Below are 19788 nucleotides of genomic sequence, written 5' to 3'. Positions count from 1 at the left end.
GCCCAGATTTCATGTGAGTTTTTTTTCAACAGTGACTTTTCCAGTGACTGACCCATAAAGCTGCAACCAGTGAAGCACCTGGGCAATAGTTGTTGTATGCACAGTCTCTACCATCTCAGCCACTGAAGCTTGTAATTCCTCCAGAGTTATCATAGGTCTCTTGGTGGCCTCCCTCACTAACCTCCTTCTTGCACAGTCACTCAGTTTTTGAGGATGGCTTGCTCTAGGCAGATTTACAACTGCTTTCCATATGCTTTCCATTTCTTGATGATTGACTTAACTGTACTCCAAAGGATATTCAGTGACTTGAAAATGTTCTTGTATCCATCTCTCCTGACTTGTGCTTTTCAATAACTTTTTAACGGAGTTGCTTGGAGTGTTCTTTTGTCTTCATGACATAGTTTTTGCCAGGATAATGGCTCACTAGCATTTGTCCTTCCAGATACAGGTGTATTTTTGCTCCAACTAATTAAAAGACCTTGATTGCACACAGTGATCTCCATTTAACTAACCATTTAACTAATGATGTGACTTCTAAGACTAAATGGCTGCACTAGTGACGATTTGGTGTGTCATATCAAGGGGATATGTGGGCACATGGCCAAGTGGTTAAGGCATTGGACTAGCGACCTGTAGGTCGTGAGTTCGAGCCCCAGCCGAGGCAACGTGTTGTGTCCTTGAGCAAGGCACTTAATCACACATTGCTCTGCGATGACACCGGTGCCAAGCTGTGTGGGTCCTAATGCCCTTCCCTTGGACAACATTGGTGTCGTGGAGAGGGGAGACTTGCAGCATGAGCAACTGCTGGTCTTCCATACAACCTTGCCCAGGCCTGTGCCCTGGAGAGTGAAGACTTACACAAGACTTACTTTTGCAAGACTAACGGATGCCTTTAATCAAGGGGTGAATACTTAGGCAATCAATTATTTTGTGTTTTATATTTGGAATTAATTTAAATCACTTTGTAGAGAATCGTTTTCACTTTGACACAAAAGAGTTTTTTTCTTGTGATCAGTGTCAAAAAAGCCAAATTAAATTCACTGAATCTATGTTGTAAAACAATAAAACATGAAAACTTCCCGGGGAGGTAGCGAATACTTTTTATAGGTACTATATATATGTATTTATTGTATATTATTATTACGTCTGTAGCCGTAAAGCAAATTTCATAACACATGCCGGTGATACTAAACCTGAATCTCATAATGTTAAACAAACTGATTGGAATTAAGGAGAGATATTTTATATAACTGGTTTAAGTATTTCATTGAGAAAAGCAGGGACTTTCCAGATTTTCTAGAGAAAGGAGTTCACCTCATAATTTGTAATTTGTAAGTATGGTATTTTCATGAATGCAAGATTTCAACATTCAAGGTTGAGGCCATTATCAAAATAAGTCATTTTAATAATGGAGTTAAGTTTTGGTGATCTTTCTCATCTTTCATGGTAAAATGCAAGTTCAGAACATTCCTTTGTGAAGTTACTCCAAGTTAAACAGGGTGAAAGAATTTAATTATTTGAAATACTGTAATTGTTTAAACATATTACCATGACTGCTGACATTAATTCAGTCCTCCCACATTGCTGGCCTTATTAATTCATCAATGACAAGTTACTCTACTCAGAACTTATTTGATACAAGGGTAGATAATGAGTGATTTTTCTCCAAGATTTTATATGTAATCATAAAATTGCTGTTGAGTGATTGGGAACAGGAATGATTCCATGAAACAAAGCTTCATAAAAAGGATTATGAGCTCTCTTCTCCAAAAAGCTGGGTCCAGTGGAGATTTCAAACTTAAGAGCGACTGGTTCTAATGATCATGGAACAAAAATGGGTCTATGAAGAGTTCACTGAAATCTCGCTGGCTGGTAGAAGAGGTCAACACACTTCATGCCCCACTCCAGTCTGATGTTCATTCTGAATAGACCTATGAATGAACCTATAAAGGCCATGAAAATTAAAAAATCTGCAATTCTGGTAATAGAAACATAGAAAACATACAGCACAATACTGGCCCTTCGGCCCACAAAGCTGTGCCGAACATGTCCCTACCTTAGAACTACCTAGGCTTTACCCATAGCCCTCTATTTTTCTGAAATCTGAAATAAAACCTGAAAATGCCAGAAAAATTCAGCAGATCAGGTAGCATTTGTAGAAAGAGAAATGATCAAAGTTTTGAATCTGCATCCCTTTCAAGGCCAGACCTAAAATATTAATGTTTTTCTTTCCACCAGATTTTGCCTGATCAAATGAGTTTTCCAGTATTTTCTTTAATGACTTTTGATGCTTTATACTGTTGATCAAAGTTGACCCACCAAAAACAAAATTAGATTGGAAGCTTCAGTAATGTTTTTTTCAAGATAAGGGGATAACTATTAAAATAATTCAGAGTGGCATGGCCTTATCACCTAGGAGCAGCTAATGCTTGATATTGATGGACAAGTCACTTTGCAGACTCACAGACTTCTCCGAGATTCATCAGTTGGTGAAAGGCCATCTCTCGCTGGGTCTTCAGAGATCTTTATGGCTTCCTCCATGGCAGACAGAAGTCCATCCCCACCTTCTCCTCGCAAAGCTGGGCCAAAGCACTCAGGGCGCCGAATCAACAGTCTCACAACCTCATTGGCATTTTCTTCCACACTCTCACCTGCAAACGGCAGAAACAGTACAGGGCTGAGATATCACATGCATTAAAACAAATTACCTATAAATCACAATGTATTTCAAAACATCGGGCAAATAAGTAGATGTTGCAACACAAAACGAACAACCTGGAAGATATCAAATGAGTTCCTAAAACAGGTAAACATTAAGTATGTGCAAATTGAAAATTAGTTTGTTCATAATAAATCCTAAAGTAAATAAAAATATGGAATTATTAAATGAATACATTCAGTTCAGCATGCAGCTGAATATATCTTTTACATAGTAGATGTAACAGAATTGCATTGAATGTTACTGATGATTTTAATTTTAAAGTACAATGGTGCACATAATGTAAAAGCTCATAATCGTACAGCAGTGTCATTAAACAGAGTTCATTGCTCTAATGGTAGACTTGTGACTTTAAAGTAGGTTTTACAGCCAACTACAATGAAAAACTAAATGAAAGACAACTTTGCCCCTTCATCACTGCACCACAGCAATTGAGTATCAGCTCTCGATTACATAGTTGTATGGCATACCAGCCAAGTGCACTCGTTCATCACAGTCGGTAACAAGGCACACAGCCATTACTCAGAGCTTAACATGGGAGAAGTGTCAGTGTTACCAACTCACACATTCCAGCACATTTATTCTTGAGTTCGATTTACTGGATAATAAAGCTATGACTCCAGCAATTGTCCACTGAGAGCGTGCCAAACATACGGCACTCTATTATCACCAAGTTGCTATGAAATAACACATTTCCATTTATGCAAGCAAAGGTTCAAAAAATATTATTTTGTTATTAATAGGTTAATAAATTCCTGCAGTACAATTTTCAGGGGCAGAACAACCAGCAAATCAAGCCTTCACTTCATATTCTCCTATTTCAAGGATGTATTGTGTTATTCAGAAGCAAGGGAAAATTTGCAGATGCTGGAATTCTGAGTAACACACACAAAATGCTGGAGGGCCTCAGCAGGCCAGACTGTGTATACAGAAAAAAGAACAGTCGACGTTTCAGTCCTGGCGAAGGGTCTCAGCCCGAAACGTTGACTATACTTTTTTCCATAGATGCTGCCTGGCCTGCTGAGTTCCTCCAGCATTTTGTGTGTGTTGCTATGTTATCCATAATTCAAATTCATAATTTGTACATGGCCTATCAGCAGCATCAACAGAGCTTTACCAAGAGGGATTTCTCGCAGGTCGGCAGCAGTTATTTAAAAAGGGAGCTTCAAGAGCATTTGTCCATTGTATGTGGCCTATCAACGGCTATAACTGGAGCACCAATCGTGAGATAGATAGCAGGGAAGGCTCAGGCATAAAAGGGAGACACTGCCTAGTGGAGCAGTCATCAACGGAGTGAACTGAGGCAGAGTGGGAGGGCTTTGGCTCATTCAGGCTTTGGTGATAACGGGTCGAGGCGAGGTAAGTTACCTGCGAGGAATAGAAACAGGAAGTATGTCTGTGAGGCCAGTGTTCTGTAATGGGTGTCAGATGTGGGAGGTCCAGGAGACACTGAGCCTCCTGGAAAGCCACATCTGTGTCAGGTGCGTCAAGCTGCGGTCCTTAGGGACCAGGTTAGAGAATTGGAGATGCAGCTCGATGACCTTCGTCTGGTCCAGGAAAGTGAGGAGGTGAGAGAGGAGTTATAGGCAAGTCGTCACACCGAGGCCTCGGGAGACAGATAAGTAAGGAGAGGGAAGGGCAAGAGTCAGATACGAGAGAGAACCCCTGTGGCTGACCCCCTGAAAAATAAGTACTCCTGTTTGAGTACTGTTGGGGGGGGGACAATCTACCTGGGGAAACAACAGTGGCCACGCCTCTGGCACAGAGTCTAGCCTGTGGCTCAGCAGGCTAGGGAAAGGGAGAAGGCAGTGCTAATAGAGGACTCTATAGTTAGGGGGTCAGACAGGTGATTCTGTGGATGCAGGAAAGAAACACGGATGGCAGTTTGCCTCCCAGGTGCCAGGGTCCGAGATGTTTCTGATCGCGTCCACGATATCCCAAAGTGGGAAGGTGAACAGCCAGAGGTTGTGGTACATATTGGTACCAAAAACATTGGTATGAAAAGGGAGGAGGTCCTGAAAACAGAGTACAGGGAGTTAGGAAGGAAGTTGAGAAGCAGGACCTCAAAGGTGGTAATCTCAGGATTACTGCCTGTGCCACACGACAGTGAGTACAGGAATAGAATGAGGTGGAGGATAAATGTGTGGCTGAGGGATTGGAGCAGGGGGCAGGGATTCAGATTTCTGGATCATTGGGACCTCTTTTGGGGCAGGCGTGACCTGTACAAAAAGGACAGGTTGTACTTGAATCTGAGAGGGACCAATATCCTGGTGGGGAGGTTTGCTATGGCAATTGGGGAGAGTTTACACTAGAATTTCTGGGGGGTGGGAACCAAACTGAAGAGACGGCAGAAGGGGCAGTTGGCTCACAAATAGAGAAAGCTTGGAGACAGTGCGAGAGGGAGGATAGGCAGGTGATAGAGAAGGGATACGCTTAGACTGATGGTTTGAGATGTGTCTATTTTAATGCAAGAAGCTTCATGAACAAAGCTGATGAGCTTAGAGCCTGGATCAGTACCTGGAGCTATGATGTTGTGGCCATTACAGAGACTTGGATGGCTCGGGGCAGGAATGGTTACTTAGAGTGCCAGGCTTTAGATGTTTCAGAAAGGACAGGGAGGGAAGCAAAGAGGTGGGGGCATGGCACTGCTGATCAGAGATAGTGTCATGGCTGCAGAAAAGGACGAAGTCATGGAGGGATTGTCTACTAGTCTCTGTGGGTGAAAGTTAGAAACAGGAAGGGGTCAATAACTCTACAGGGTGTTTTTTATGGACCACCCAATAGTAATAGGGACTTCAGGGAGCAGATAGGGAGACAGATTCTGGAAAGGTGTAATAATAACAGGGTTGTCGTAGTGGATGATTTTAATTTCCCAACTATTGATTGGCATCTCCCGAGAACAAGTGGTTTAGATGGAGTGGAGTTTGTTAGGTGTGTTCAGGAAGGTTTCTTGACACAATATGTAGATAAGCCTACAAGAGGAGAGGCTATACTTGATCTGGTATTGGGAAATGAACCTGGTCAGGTGTCAGGTCTCTGAGTGGGAGAGCATTTTGGAGATAGTGGTCACAATTCTATCTCCTTTACCATAGCATTGGAGAGGGGTAGGAACAGACAAGTCAGGAAAGCGTTTAACTGGAGTACGGGGAAACATGAAGCTATCAGGCAGGAACTTGGAAGCTTAAATTGGGAACAGATTTTCTCAGGGAAGTGTACGGCAGAAATGTGGCAAATGTTCAGGGGATATTTGCGTGGAGTTCTACATCGGTATATTCGAATGAGACAGGAAAAGGATGGTAGGGTACAGGAACCGTGGTGTACAAAGGCTGTTGAAAATCTAGTCAAGAAGAAAAGAAAAGCTTATGAAAGCTTAGGTAATGGTAGAGATCTAGAAGATTATAAGGCTAGCAGGAAGGAGCTTAAGAATGAAATTAGGAGAGCCAGAATGGGCCATGAGAAGGCCTTGGCAAGCAGGATTAAAGAAAACCCCGAGGCATTCTACAAGTATGTGAAGAGCAAGAGGATAAGACATGAGAGAATAGGACCAATCAGGTGTGACAGTGGAAAAGTGCGTATGGAACCGGAGGAGAAAGCAGAGGTACTTAATGAATAGTTTGCTTTAATATTCACCATGGAAAAGGATTTTGGCCACTGTAGGGATGACTTACAGTGGATTGAAAAGCTTGAGCATATAGACATTAAGAAAGAGGATGTGCTGGAGCTTTTGGAAAGTATCAAGTTCGATAAGTCTCCAGGACAGGACGAGATGTACCCCAGGCTACTGTGGGAGGCTAGGGAGGAAATTGCTGAGCCTCTGGCAATGATCTTTGCATCATCAATGGGGATGGGAGAGGTTCTGGAGGATTGGAGGGTTGCAGATGTTCTTCCCTTTTTCAAGAAAGGGAGTAGAGATAGCCCAGGAAATTATAGACCAGTGAGTCTTACTTCATGTGGTTGGTAAGTTGGTGGAAAAGATCCTGAGAGGTAGGACCTTTGCACATTTGGAGAGACATAACATAACTACAACAATTGTTCATCCCAGTTTGGCAAAAGAATAAACCAGGGAAGGTAGTGCACCCGTGGCTGACAAGGGAAATTAGGGATAATATCAATTCCAAAGAAGAAACATACAAATTAGCCCGAAAAAGCAGCACACCTGAGGACTGGGAGAAATTCAGAGTCCAGCAGAGGAGGACAAAGGGCTTAGTTAGGAAAGGGAAAAACGATTATGAGAGAAAGCTGGCAGGGAACATAAAAACTGACTGTAAAAGCTTTTATAGATATGTGAAAAGAAAAAGATTGGTTAAGATAAATGTAGGTCCCTTACAGTCAGAAAAAGGTGAATTCATCATGGGGGACAAGGACATGGCAGACCAATTGAATAACTACTTTGGTTCTGTCTTCACTAAGGAGGACATAAATAATCTTCCGGAAATAGTAGAGGACCGAGGGTCCATTGAGATGGAGGAACTGAGGGAAATACATGTTCGTAGGGAAGTGGTGTTAGGTAAATTGAGGGGATTAAAGGCAGATAAATCCCCAGGGCCAGATGGTCTGCATCCCAGACTGCTTAAGGAAGTAGCCCAAGAAATAGTGGATGCATTCGTGATATTTTTTTCAAAACTCTTTAGATTCTGGATTAGTTCCTGAGGATTGGAGGTTGGCTAATGTAACCCCAGTTTTTAAAAAAGGAGTGAGAGAGAAACCGGGGAATTATAGACCGGTTAGCCTGACATCGGTGGTGGGGCAAATGCTAGAGTCAGTTATAAAAGAGGTGATAGCAGCACATTTGGAAAGCGGTGAAATCATCGGATAAAGTCAGCATGGATTGTGAAAGGAAAATCATATCTGATGAATCTCATAGAATTTTTTGAGGATGTAACTAGTAGAGTGGATAAGGGAGAATCAGTGGATGTGGTATATTTGGATTTTCAAAAGGCTTTTGACAAGGTCCCACACAGGAGATTAGTGTGCAAACTTAAAGCACACGGTATTGGGGATATGGTATTCATGTGGATACAGAATTGGTTGGCAGACAGGAAGCAAAGAGTGGGAATAAACGGGACCTTTTCAGAATGGCAGGCAGTGACTAGTGGGGAACCGCAAGGCTCAGTGCTGGGACCCCAGTTGTTTACAATATATATTAATGACTTAGATGAGGGAATTAAATGCAGCATCTCCAAGTTTGCGGATGACACGAAACAATTAACAAATGAAACATAGCCACGTAGGGGAAGTCTCTGGACTCTGGCCCCTCAGTGGAAATTTTGGTTGTGTGGTATGTTTATGATCAAGCTAGATAAGTTTGCAGCCACAGAACTCTGATCAGGGGGTGTAAAATTGTAAAAATTTGCACTATTCACCTGAAGCCACCACTGACTCAGAATGAGCCCTTGGTTCAGAGATTTTAGACCATGAGACCACAAGGCACTAGAGCTTTGAATCAGCTCCACCAGTTGGTCATGGCTAACTTATTAGCCCTCGCCACCGGATTTTCTCCTGCCTTCTCCCCAGAACCTTTGATGCCATTACTAATCAAGAACCTATCAACCTCCACTTTAAATATACCCAATGACTTGGCCTCTGCAGCTAATGAATTCCACAGACTCACCACCCTCTGGCTAAATTACTTCCTCCTCAGCCCTGCTATAGACCCATCTCTGAGCCAGAAGGCATCAGGATCAGACTTTGTCACAGATGCTCTCAGTTCATAGTGAGGAGAGCTTAGACTCCGAATGCTGGGTTGATATCAAGTGAACACAGCCTCAGTAGGTGTGGGTGGCCTTGCTTCCATGTGCAGGCAAAGACTAAGCCATTAAAACCCTTCTGCCTGGCAGAATTAACCTCCTATTAACAGGTATAATGATGGCAATGCCAAAGAAAGCAGCATTCATGTTGACTTTAATTAGCCTGAGAATCCATTGAACTCACCATCTCATCAGCACACAGCATGGAAATTGGCTCTTCAGTCACAAAAACCATTATCCTACTCTGACCCATTTTATTCCCTCCTAATTCCCGTCAGCTGCTCCGAGATTCCACCACTCACTGACATGTTAGTGAAAACTTAGAAACGCCGATTAACCTCCCAACCCTGCGCGTCTTTGAGGTGTTGGAGGAAACCAGGGCACCCAGAGGAAATTCCTCTGCAAACTCCACACAGACAACACCAGAGTCAGGAGCATGAAGATAGTCACTGGCACTGAGGGAACATCTCTGCTTGCAGAGGCACTGTGTCACTCCTGGATCTTCTGGAAGTATCTTGAAAGAGCTTGGTAAGGTAGGGTTTCATCAGTTTGCCATGGGCATTTAGATCATGTTGCCCATTTATTCTATTTGTAGAGTAAATGAATCAGTCTCAGATTTAATATCACTGGCATATGTCATGAAATTTGTTGTCTTTGCAGTAGCAGTACAATGCAATACATAATAACAGAAAAAAAACTCAATTGCAGTAAGTATATATATTCAATAGTTAAACTAAATAAGTAGTAAATTAAATAAAAATTTAAATTTTAAAAAATAGTGAGGTAGTGTTCATGGGTTCAATGTCCATTCAGAATTTGGGTGGTAGAGGACAAGAAGCTGTTTCTTAATTGTCGAGTTTGTGCCTTCAGGCTCCTGTATCTCTTTCCTGATTGTAACAATGAGAGCAGGGTGTGTCCTGGGAGATGTGGGGGTGGGAGGGGTCCTTATTGATGGAGCTGCCATTTCAAGGGAGTGCTCCTTAAAGATGACCTAGAAAATTATGTGTAGGTAATCAGATAATCTCAAAGGAACAAATGAATAATAAATACTTAATCATTGTTTGCAGAATTATCCAGGATATTGGAAACACAGTCACAGATCCATTCCAGGTTGTGACTTGATTATTGACATATACTTTTCTCCATATTGTATCCTCAGAAGTAATTCAACTTCATCTGTAAATGATCTTTTTCTCTCATCCTTACCTTTATAATGTCAACTCTTTTCACTCTATACATCCCCAATGGAGAATGAACAAAATATGTTCATGTTTTGCCCATCTCATTTGGCTAACATGTTTCTTATCTCATGTACAATAAACTAGATTAAAATAACATGTCAAACCTCTGCAGAGTGGGCTGCTTTCCATATCCCTGCAGGTACTGTTCTCTGAAAGCTTCAGTATCTAACTGGCATGTATTAGATTATGACTGTTTTTAGCCATGTTGCTTCTGCTTGTACTAATCTTTCAATATGCAACGAATAAATAAAGGGAAAGAGCATCATGTCCTCTCTGTTTCATTCCTCCCTTTTCACAATGTGACTGCAGCTTATTACGCTACTCCGGGGCTCCCAAACTTAGTCCACAGACCCCCTCGGTTAACCATAAAGTTCTATGGCATAAACATTTGGGAACCCCTGCTCTATACAACCTAAAACATACCTTTAGATAGAATCTTACCATTACAAAATACAGCAAAACGGAGAAAATCCAAATATCGTTCCCCTTCTACAGGATTCCACCCAATATCTGGGTAACCCTTGGCGACCAGCATGGCACAGCTCTGCAAGCCACATCCAGCCAAATACTGAACAACCTAGGGAAAGAAAATGATCAGAAATCACTTCGCACCTCCATTCTGCATTGATGATGTTCATGAAACTGTTTAGTTTTCTCAAAATAGCCTTCAACTTCTAGAATGGTATTGAAGACAACGTATAAAAGGACATTGGATCTTGAAGGAGATGATCCCACAGTACAATCAAGCATGAAGGCTAAATAATATGGAGATTTTCCACTGCCCCACAATCACTTGTTGCCTCTGATTACGACTGGAATGATCCTGTTCACAATCTTCCACTGCGGGGCATAGGTGAGGCTACCAGCAGTGGATAGTTCTGCATTCACATAGCTTTAATGGGGGTGAGGCATCTCCCATTCTTAAAGCTACCATTTCATTCAGTGAAACAACATTCTGACATTTACAAACACTGAACATTATTCAGGATCTACTAAAATCAAAATTATATAAAAGATTATAATTAAGAACATTTAAATAAGCTTAATTATTACTTTATACTTTATTGTCACCAAACAATTGATACTAGAACGTACAATCATCACAGCGATATTTGATTCTGCACTTCCCGCTCTCTGGATTACAAATCGATGGGAAATATTAAAAATTTAAATTATAAATCATAAATAGAAAATAGAAAAATGGAAAGTAAGGTAGTGCAAAAAAACCGAGAGGCCGTTCCGGATATTTGGAGGGTATGGCCCAGATCCGGGTCAGGATCCGTTCAGCAGTTTTATCACAGTTGGAAAGAAGCTATTCCCAAATCTGGCCATACGAGTCTTCAAACTCCTGAGCCTTCTCCCGGAGGGAAGAGGGATGAAAAGTGTGTTGGCTGAGTGGGTCGTGTCCTTGATTATCCTGGCAGCACTGCTCCGACAGCGTGCGGTGTAAAGTGAGTCCAAGGACGGAAGATTGGTTTGTGTATTTTAAAAGCTTTGCTTAACTTTCAATGAGCTAATGATTTTTCCCATTCATTTCTGATGGCCCACTGGACTTATTATAGGTTTAGCTGCCACAAACCCAGCACTTGAATTTCCTACACTGGGAGCTGAGATTCGTGCAGAAGTTTGCACTGCTCCATTGAACAACACAGGTACACTGAAATGTAAAGCGTGGTTCTGAGGGTGGCATCTGCAGAGTGGACTGGAGTCTCTGCGAGGGAAGAGCACAGTTGTGGACACATCTGCCTGAAGATCCGTGTAGACCTTGGTAGGAGGCTGGCATGATGATTTTTTTATAAAGGCACAAGAATTTGATGTAAAGGACTTTGCAAATATTTCTGATTATATGCAATTTGGCTGCATCGTTTCTATTTAAAATGTAGAATCATTTCATTTCAAAATCAAAATCTAGGAAATAATGGGTTTATTTGTTGACCGAATAATGCTATAAGCCACGATGTTATTGACTGCTCTTCACTGAGTGTGCTGAAGGAAGCCTCTAGACTTGCCTTGGCAATTGTGACCACCGCTTTAGGGACTCCTGAGTCAGTGGAAATGTCAGTAGTGTTCTTCTGGTTCTGACAATTCAGCCATTGAACAGAAAACATGCTTCTTAATTAAAATGCAGCTTATACTGAGAAAGGAAATGTGTCAATATTTTTAATCTAGAAAAAGAATAGATGGCTGAGCAATATAGGTAACCATGGGAAAAGCCACAAGCAGTGACGAGTTCAAAAAGGATGCAAAACATGTAACTCTGCAAGTATGACTAGTGAACAAACTGACGGAAATGATCAGAAACAAAACTAATTGCTCTTTAGCCAAGTACAAATTAATGAAAAAAAGACAGTGTTTATTTGCTCATACTTCTCACCTAATATAACTAAAGGTTGAAGAGAGCGAGGCACCTGATTCTATGAGAATGGAGAAACTCAGCAGAAAAAGTGGAGCTCATGGAATAAAAGAGGTAATGGGATTGGGAATATAAAATTAACTTAGGGAGACCCATTCAGATGTTCCCAACATGAATTGGAGAACATTTGGCCACTTCACCATTATATTGTGTCCTTTTTCTTATAGATCCAATGTGATTGTTAAATGTGATTTCAGGTAACTTTCCAAGTCTCAAACAGAACATTGTGTGGATTTTAAAAAATCTATCTGAATCAATAATGAAATTAATCACCAATAACAGGATTTGCAAGAGTGGAAATTACTTTTTCTAAATCAGGCTCCCGCAATGCCAGGGCAAGTTCATTGTTGTCCATCACAGATGCTGCAGCAACATCCAAAGGAGTAGAACCTCGCATGGAAGGAGAGGCTGTTAAGAAAAATGAGTAACAGGTTTATTAATTTTTTATGTGTTCAATATTTCACAAAATAATCTGGGTGTAAATTACCTTCTATTAAATAAAATAGAGAAAGCAAAGATGATTAGCTTTTATTTTAATCCAATCATTAGTACTGTAATAATAACTGAGGAACCATGAAACACAGAAACATAGAAAACCTACAGTGCAATACAGGCCCTTTGGCCCACAATGCTGTGCTGAACATGTATTTACTTTAGAAATTACCTAGGGTTACCCATAGTCCTCTATTTTTCTATTTCGGATTTCCAGTGTCTGCAGCATTTTGCTTTTTGATTCTGCTCTTTGAAGGCTGTGCAAGGATAAGGGACCCCAGTGATTTCAAAGGGGATTGTAAAGCTGTGAAAGTTTACTTTCAGTGTGAATTTTGCTCTGTGAAGCTGCATGCTAACTATCAAATCATGTTCCCATTAAACATCAGTGAACAGCAATGGTGAACAAAGTAACTGACATATATGTATTTGTCCCTGTGAGAAATTTAAACATTTGGGCTATTAGGTTATGTTCTTTCTCACTTGACTAATCAATATCAGAGACTGAATTTTTTTCATCTTTCACAAAGACAGTGAATTTCAAAAGCTTTGTCCAAATTTATTCATGTCTACCCAGCATGCAAAATATAACACCATTAATACACCAAAGCAACAGATACAAAATGCTGGAGGAACTCAGGAGGTCAGGCAGCATCTATGAAAAGGAATAATTTTCTGTTTATTATTACACCAATCCAAGGTGGTTGATCCATCTTAAAGTCCAACTGAAGAACTTAGTATATGATTGATTATAGTTTTCTTAAAGAAGTTCACAGCTGTGAATTGAAAAACGGGGTTCATTGCAACCAGTGGTTAGAACTTCTTTCTCAGGTAGAGCTTGAGTTAAAGATGAATACAGAGACTATGATTTGTTAGATCAGTTCGGTTTTTTTAAAATTTGGAATTCTATGGTAAAATTAAACTATTTGATTCAGAATTATTTATGTTTCTGTTTAAAAAAATCAAGGGAGGAATTGAAGGTCAATATATTCTGTACTCAGCATTTGATCCAACTGTTTATTTTCATGATTTTATCAATTCTTCCCAAGGAGTGTCCATGAACAGCTTCCTCAGAAGAATATACCTTATTGCACCTTTGAGACACATTCCTTTCCAACACAAACATCCTTCTGGTATTGTTCAGTTTTTGAAGCTCATTCCATGGGTATGAATTGTATTGTGCCTTTAATATTTGTTCTCCATTTCTATTTGCTCAGAATCTCTCTCACCAAATTACAGAAAGCTACTTTTCATGATTCAAAATCTTGAACTTTGAATCTTGAATCTTTTAGTTCCAACCAATATTCAGTAAAGCCACTAATTTTTAACAGTTTACTGCAAAACATACACAAAAAAACCTTAACATTTCAATTTAATTTTCATGTCATTCAACTTACTTACTTAAATACGTTTAGATAAAATCTTCAACTATCTAGATATTATTGATTTTGTTCAAAATTGCAAACTGAATCTAAATTAAATACCCAATTAATTCCTGATATAGTAGGATCTAGAATGGAATAAATGTTCTGCACGTTACCTAATCCAACACTGCTGTTTTCCAACAGGTAGCTCAAGTGGTCAAACATTGCTTTCTGATTTTGTCGACTGATTCGGCAGAAGTAGCACAGGAAACGGCAACAGTTGGCCACCATCTTTGGGAAGATTATTTCCTAAAAGAACAGATTCAGAGGCCAAGAGAATCTCAGTTTATTTATTTCATATTATTTTTGCAGTTTTTAATGAAAAATAACTGAGAAGCAAAATTGTCAATGCCTAGAAATGCCATACATGGTTAATATACATGGGGAGCATCAAAGACATTGTTCCTTTCAGTAAAGCTGTGATGAAAGGATTCGTATCTTTTTCATATCAGAAACAATTGCTTTAAAGCTAGAAAAAAATATTTAAGTACATTTGTGTTTATTGTTTTACTTTACCCAAGCTTACATATTTCAAATTTAAACACATAAATATGAAGTGAAAAAACTGATTCATCGAAATAGTTTTCTGGGTTCAGCATTAGATACAGATAACTTCAAAAGAAATTGGGTCCAAACTTTTTAGTACAGGATATCTCAGCCACAGACAAAAGAAATGATCCTTAAAGGTATAGTTATAAGCAACTATTCTCTAAAACACAGATCATATACAAAATCCATTTTTCTCATGTTTTCATAGGTTAAAGACCATTTCTGCCTTTCAGAAAATTAAACCAGGCACCTCCAGGCACTATTCGCCTTAACATGGCTGAAGACTTCCTGCTTCTATCTATGCATGTGATAATGTCAAAGTCGTGCAGCAGTCATTTCTGTCTTAGACATGAAAATTGAAGCAATAATATTCACCCTGTGACCCCAGCTCATAATTTCTCAATAAAATAAGGAACAAAGTTGTGCTGCTGCTAGAGAGGGTGCAGAGGAGATTGATCAAGATGTTGCCAGAGATGTTGACTTTAAGTCATATGGAGAAACTATTCTTCCTAGGACTGCAGGAAGTTCAGGGGAGACATGAATAAATTGGAATCAGAACCAGGTTTAATATTACTGACATATGTCATGAAATTTGTTGTTTTGTGCAAACAGTACAGTGCAAGAGGTAAAATTTACCCTAAGTTACAGGAAAAAAAATTACAAAAAACTAATAATGAGGCGTATGAAATTTAGAGATGCCTGGACAGGTTGGACTGCAGGAAACCTTTCCTCATATCAGAAATAGGTAAACTGGGTGTAGACTTAGGGGATCTGAGGATAATCTTTTTTACACAGACAGCCTTTGCCATGGGTGAGGTGCCAGAGGATTGGAGGATAACTAATGTTGTTCTGTTGTTTAAGAAAGACTCCAAGAATAAGTCTGGGAATTATAGAGCAGTGAGCCTGACATTAGTAGTGGGAAAGTTATTGGAAGGTATTCTAAGGGACCAGATATACTGTTTAAGTATTTGGATAGACTGTGACTTATTACGGATAGTCAACATGGCTTTGTGTGAGGTAGATCATGTCCAACCAATCTTATAGAGCTTTTCAAGGAAGTTACCAGGAAAGTTCATAAAGGAAAGGCAGTGGGTGTTCTCTCCATGACCTTTGACAAAGTCTAGCACAGGAAGCTGGTCAAAAAGGTTCAGTCACTAGAAAATCAAGATGAGATAGTAACTTGGATTAAACATTGGCCTCACGGAAGAAGCCAGAGAGTGGTTGTAGATTGTTGCCATTCTGAATGGAGGCCTGTAATTAATGGTCTGCCTCAGGGATTGATGCTGGGTCCATTGTTGTTTGTCATCTATATCAACGATCTGGATGATAATGTGTAAACTGGATTAACAGATTTACGGATGACAATAAGATTGGGAATGTCATGGACAGTGGGGAACAGTGTCAAAGCTGGCAGCGGGATCTGGACCAGCAGGAAAAATAGGCTGAAAAATGACAGATAGAGCTTAATGCAGACAAGTGTGAGGTGTTGTACTTTAGGAGGGCCATCCAGGGTAGGTCTTACACAGTAAAAGGCAGGGCACTGAGGAGTGTGGTAGAACAAAGGAACCTGGGAATACAGATTCATAACTCCTTGAAAGTGGAGACACAGGTAGACAGGGTCATAAAAGAAAACCTTTTGGCATATTAACCTTCATAAATCAATGTATAGAGTACAACAGTTGGGATGTTATGCTGAAATTTTATACTACATTTATAAGGTTTAATTTGGTGTATTGTGTCCATTTTTGGTCACTGACTTCTAGGAAATATGTAAATGACATTGAAAAAATGCTAAGAAAATTTGCGAGGATTTTGCCGGGACTTGAGTTATAGGGAGAGGTTGAAAGGTTAGGATCTTATTCCCTAGAACCAAGAAAACTGAGGGGAAATTTAATAGCAGTAGACAAAATTATGAGGGGTATGGATAGGGTGAATGCAAGCAGGCTTTTTACACTGCAGTTGGGTGAGACTAGAGGTGATGGATTAAAAGTGAAAGGAGAAATGTGAAAGGTGAAATGTTTAAGGGGAACATGAAGGGGAACTTCTACATTCAGAGGGGAGAATGAGCTGCTGCTGTAAGTAATGTATGTGGGTTTGATTTCAACATTTAAGAGAAATTTGGATAGGTGCATGGATGGGTGGGATATGGAGGTCCATGGGGGATTAAGCAGATTCAAGGCTCAGCATGGACTAGATGGGCCAAAAGGCCTACTTCTGTGCTGTAGTGTTCTATGACTCCTCCAGAGTAGTGAGCACCTGGAATACATTGCTGGAGAGAGTAGGGAAAGCAGTCACTACTGGCATTTAAGACCTGTTTAGATGACAATTTGAATCACCTAGGCATAGAGGATATGAGGCAAGTGCTGGAAGATGGGAATAATACAGATCAAGCTTTATTCACCCCCATATACTTTAACATACATTAGGAACTTGCAACAAAGCGCAACCACATTCAACAATTATAAAGAATAAATAAATATAAAATTAACGTTAGAAGTATGGATATGGAATAAAATGTCCGCAAATACATAAATACTAGCATGAACAGGCACCTACGATGTAAACAGCATCATAAAAGGTGTTTTAAAGTGTTTACAGTGTAGCACAGTGACCGAGGTAATAGACAGAGTGGGATGGTGGAAGGGCTAACAAGAATGGTTGATCAGATTCACTGCCTGGAGAAAGAAAGTTTTAAGACGATGTGAGGGTTCTTTTTAAATAACCCTATAGTGCTCTCCAGAAGGGAGCTTTTAAAAAACGCAGTATGCTCGATTGCTGACATGGATGGGGTGGGCTGAATGGCTTGTTTTCCTACAGGTTTGCTGGAAGACAATAACTAGAGGTTTCTTTCAGGGGCATCAAATATGTGTCTGTCTACAGCTGCCCCCAAAGTTTCCAAGGCTGTGCATAAACATTATCACAGTCCTCACACCAGTCAGGCAAACATGCCCTCAGCACTTATACTGTGATCTCTGCCTCTATATTGAACCCATGCTTCACAGTAACAGAGAGAAAATAGCGGCATAAGACACAACCCGAGCGGACATTTCTAAATGAAGGAAATGCTGATTCCATACACACCGAAGACACGTGCTGTTTCCCACCTCCAGGGCAGCCTTTAATTCTGCCTTGAAGAGAATCCTTTAAGTCTGAGAACTGCTCCCCATGAATCCAAGCAGCAAAGACCCAGCAGCTGTGATCTCGGCAGGAGTCTGCCACCAGGCATGCAGCAATCAGGCGGAAAACCAAGAAATGATTTTTTTCTTTTGAAAGGTGAATATTTTCCCATTTGTGTGTGCTCTATTTAGTGGACCCCCCCCCCCCCAAGTCGGGCTTGGTATATGCAAGTATATGCAGCATCTATCTAGGGCACCCTTAAGGGTAAAATGTAATTTCTGACTTCTGTTTGAATGAAACAATAACTCATCTCAAGAGAAAATAACTTCTCATACAGGAAAAAAAATGATGAATTGTACATTGACTAATTCTGTTTTAATTTTTCTTTGGAAAATACATTCAGAAGAAGAAAAGCGGCAGTGACATTCCAATCAAATCTAACTATTTCTACCTTAGACTCTCCACCTCCGAGCACATTCACCATCACCTCCATCACTGTCTCGTGCATCCCCAGGGCTCTCATTAGATTAGGATGCTGGTAAAACACTTTATTATTCATTATGTCCCTTCATGGAAAACACAAGAGAACAACATACTGATTAAACACAAATGGGTATTGATCGACTGCTCTGAAAAGTCCTCTACCATTACTTGATTGTTGATTTAAAAATTTTTTTAAATGACAGGTGTAGCAGAAATAATTATGTTCTATTTAAAATTAAAGGGCATTGAACCACTGAAAAGTAAATGAAATCATTTTTGTCAAATATTAAACAAGATACTATAAAATTGAAATGCAGCTGAAAATTAATTTCAAAATGAAAAGGGCTGTTGACTCAACAGTCATTAAGAACTAAGTGTTCACAATGTACATAGATTTAGATGTCTATTACATTGTAGTTATTCTGAGATTGTCCCTTTACTTTGGGAGTTCTCATTTACTTCATTTCTGCAACAAGCCAACCTGATTTACTATTTTTGTTGCACTATTGCACTTTACAAATAAATGTTCTGAGAAGTCTGATTCACAGAATCTTTACAAATGAGAAACAGAACATTTGACCAACCAACTCTGTGCCCCAGGCCTCGCAGTCCCATTGCTCTGTCACAGAATGGAATTGTTCTTTTACATTTATCTGAGGGTGCAGACAAGAACTTGAATTCATGTCTCATCCTAAAGATGGCACCCCTGACAGTGTAACACTTCGTTCCTGGTGCTGCAGAGATATCAGCCAGGAGACACTGTTCAAGTCTCCGGAGTGGGATGCAACCCAGAGCCTTCTGAATCAGAGGGAATGAAGAGATAAGGACTGAAACTCAAGCAATGCTTTGCACAGGAATATTGCTCAGACTAATAATATTAGAAATTTGAGAAATGCGATATGAATCAAATGACAGAAGATATTGGCTGAATATCAATATTGTGTGCTTCCAATCAAGTAAATTTATTGACAAGAAAATCGGCAGATGCTGGAAATCTGAGCAACACACACAAAATGCTGGAGGAACTTGGCAGGCCAGGCAGCATCCGTGGCAAAGAATAAACACTCGATGTTTCGGGCCGAGACCCTTTGTCAGGTCTGGAAAACAAGATGGGTTTAGAGCAGGAAGGTGGGGGGAGGGAAGGAAGAAGTGCAAGGTGGTAGGTTGTAGGTGAAACCGGGAGAGGGGGAGGGGTGAAATAAAGGGCTGGGAAGCTGATAGGTGAAAGAGATAAAGGGCTGGAGAAGAGGGAATCTGTGAGGAGAGGGTAGAAGACCATGGAAAAAAAGTGAAGGGGGAGGAGTACCAGAGGGAGGTAATGGGCAGGCAAGAAGTTTAAGAAATCGATGATTAGTCAGAAGGCTGCAGGTTCCCAGTGGAACATCAATTTCTCAAACTTCCAGTAATTGTTCTCCAACCCCATCACCATTCCCATTCCCGTTTCCCTCTCTCACCTCACTTCCTTACCTGCCCATCACCTCCCTCTGGTGCTCCTCCCTTATCCCTTTCTTCCACGGTCTTCTTCCCCCTCTTCTCAGATTCCCCCTTCTCCAGCCCTTTATCTCTTTCACCTATCATCTCCATTGCATAAATCCAGCCTGGAATT

General features: G+C 40.4%; 1 protein-coding gene across 1 annotated transcript in view; it reads right to left on the bottom strand.

The window, feature by feature from the left end:
* The window catches only part of ryr2a (ryanodine receptor 2a (cardiac)), an 801439-nt gene that overhangs the window by 254510 nt on the left and 527141 nt on the right, over positions 1-19788 (bottom strand). The window contains exons 40-44 of the mRNA XM_063055593.1: positions 18151-18265; positions 14150-14282; positions 12425-12528; positions 10149-10284; positions 2465-2651 (exon numbers count right to left, since the gene is read on the bottom strand). Of these exons, the coding sequence (XP_062911663.1) occupies positions 2465-2651; positions 10149-10284; positions 12425-12528; positions 14150-14282; positions 18151-18265 (675 nt within the window). The remainder of the gene's footprint in view (positions 1-2464; positions 2652-10148; positions 10285-12424; positions 12529-14149; positions 14283-18150; positions 18266-19788) is intronic.

The sequence above is a fragment of the Mobula hypostoma genome, chromosome 8, assembly GCF_963921235.1.
Source record: "Mobula hypostoma chromosome 8, sMobHyp1.1, whole genome shotgun sequence".
Classification (NCBI taxonomy): Eukaryota; Metazoa; Chordata; class Chondrichthyes; order Myliobatiformes; family Myliobatidae; genus Mobula; species Mobula hypostoma.
Note: the sequence above shows the minus strand (reverse complement) of the source record. Positions and strands in the feature narration are given on the sequence as shown.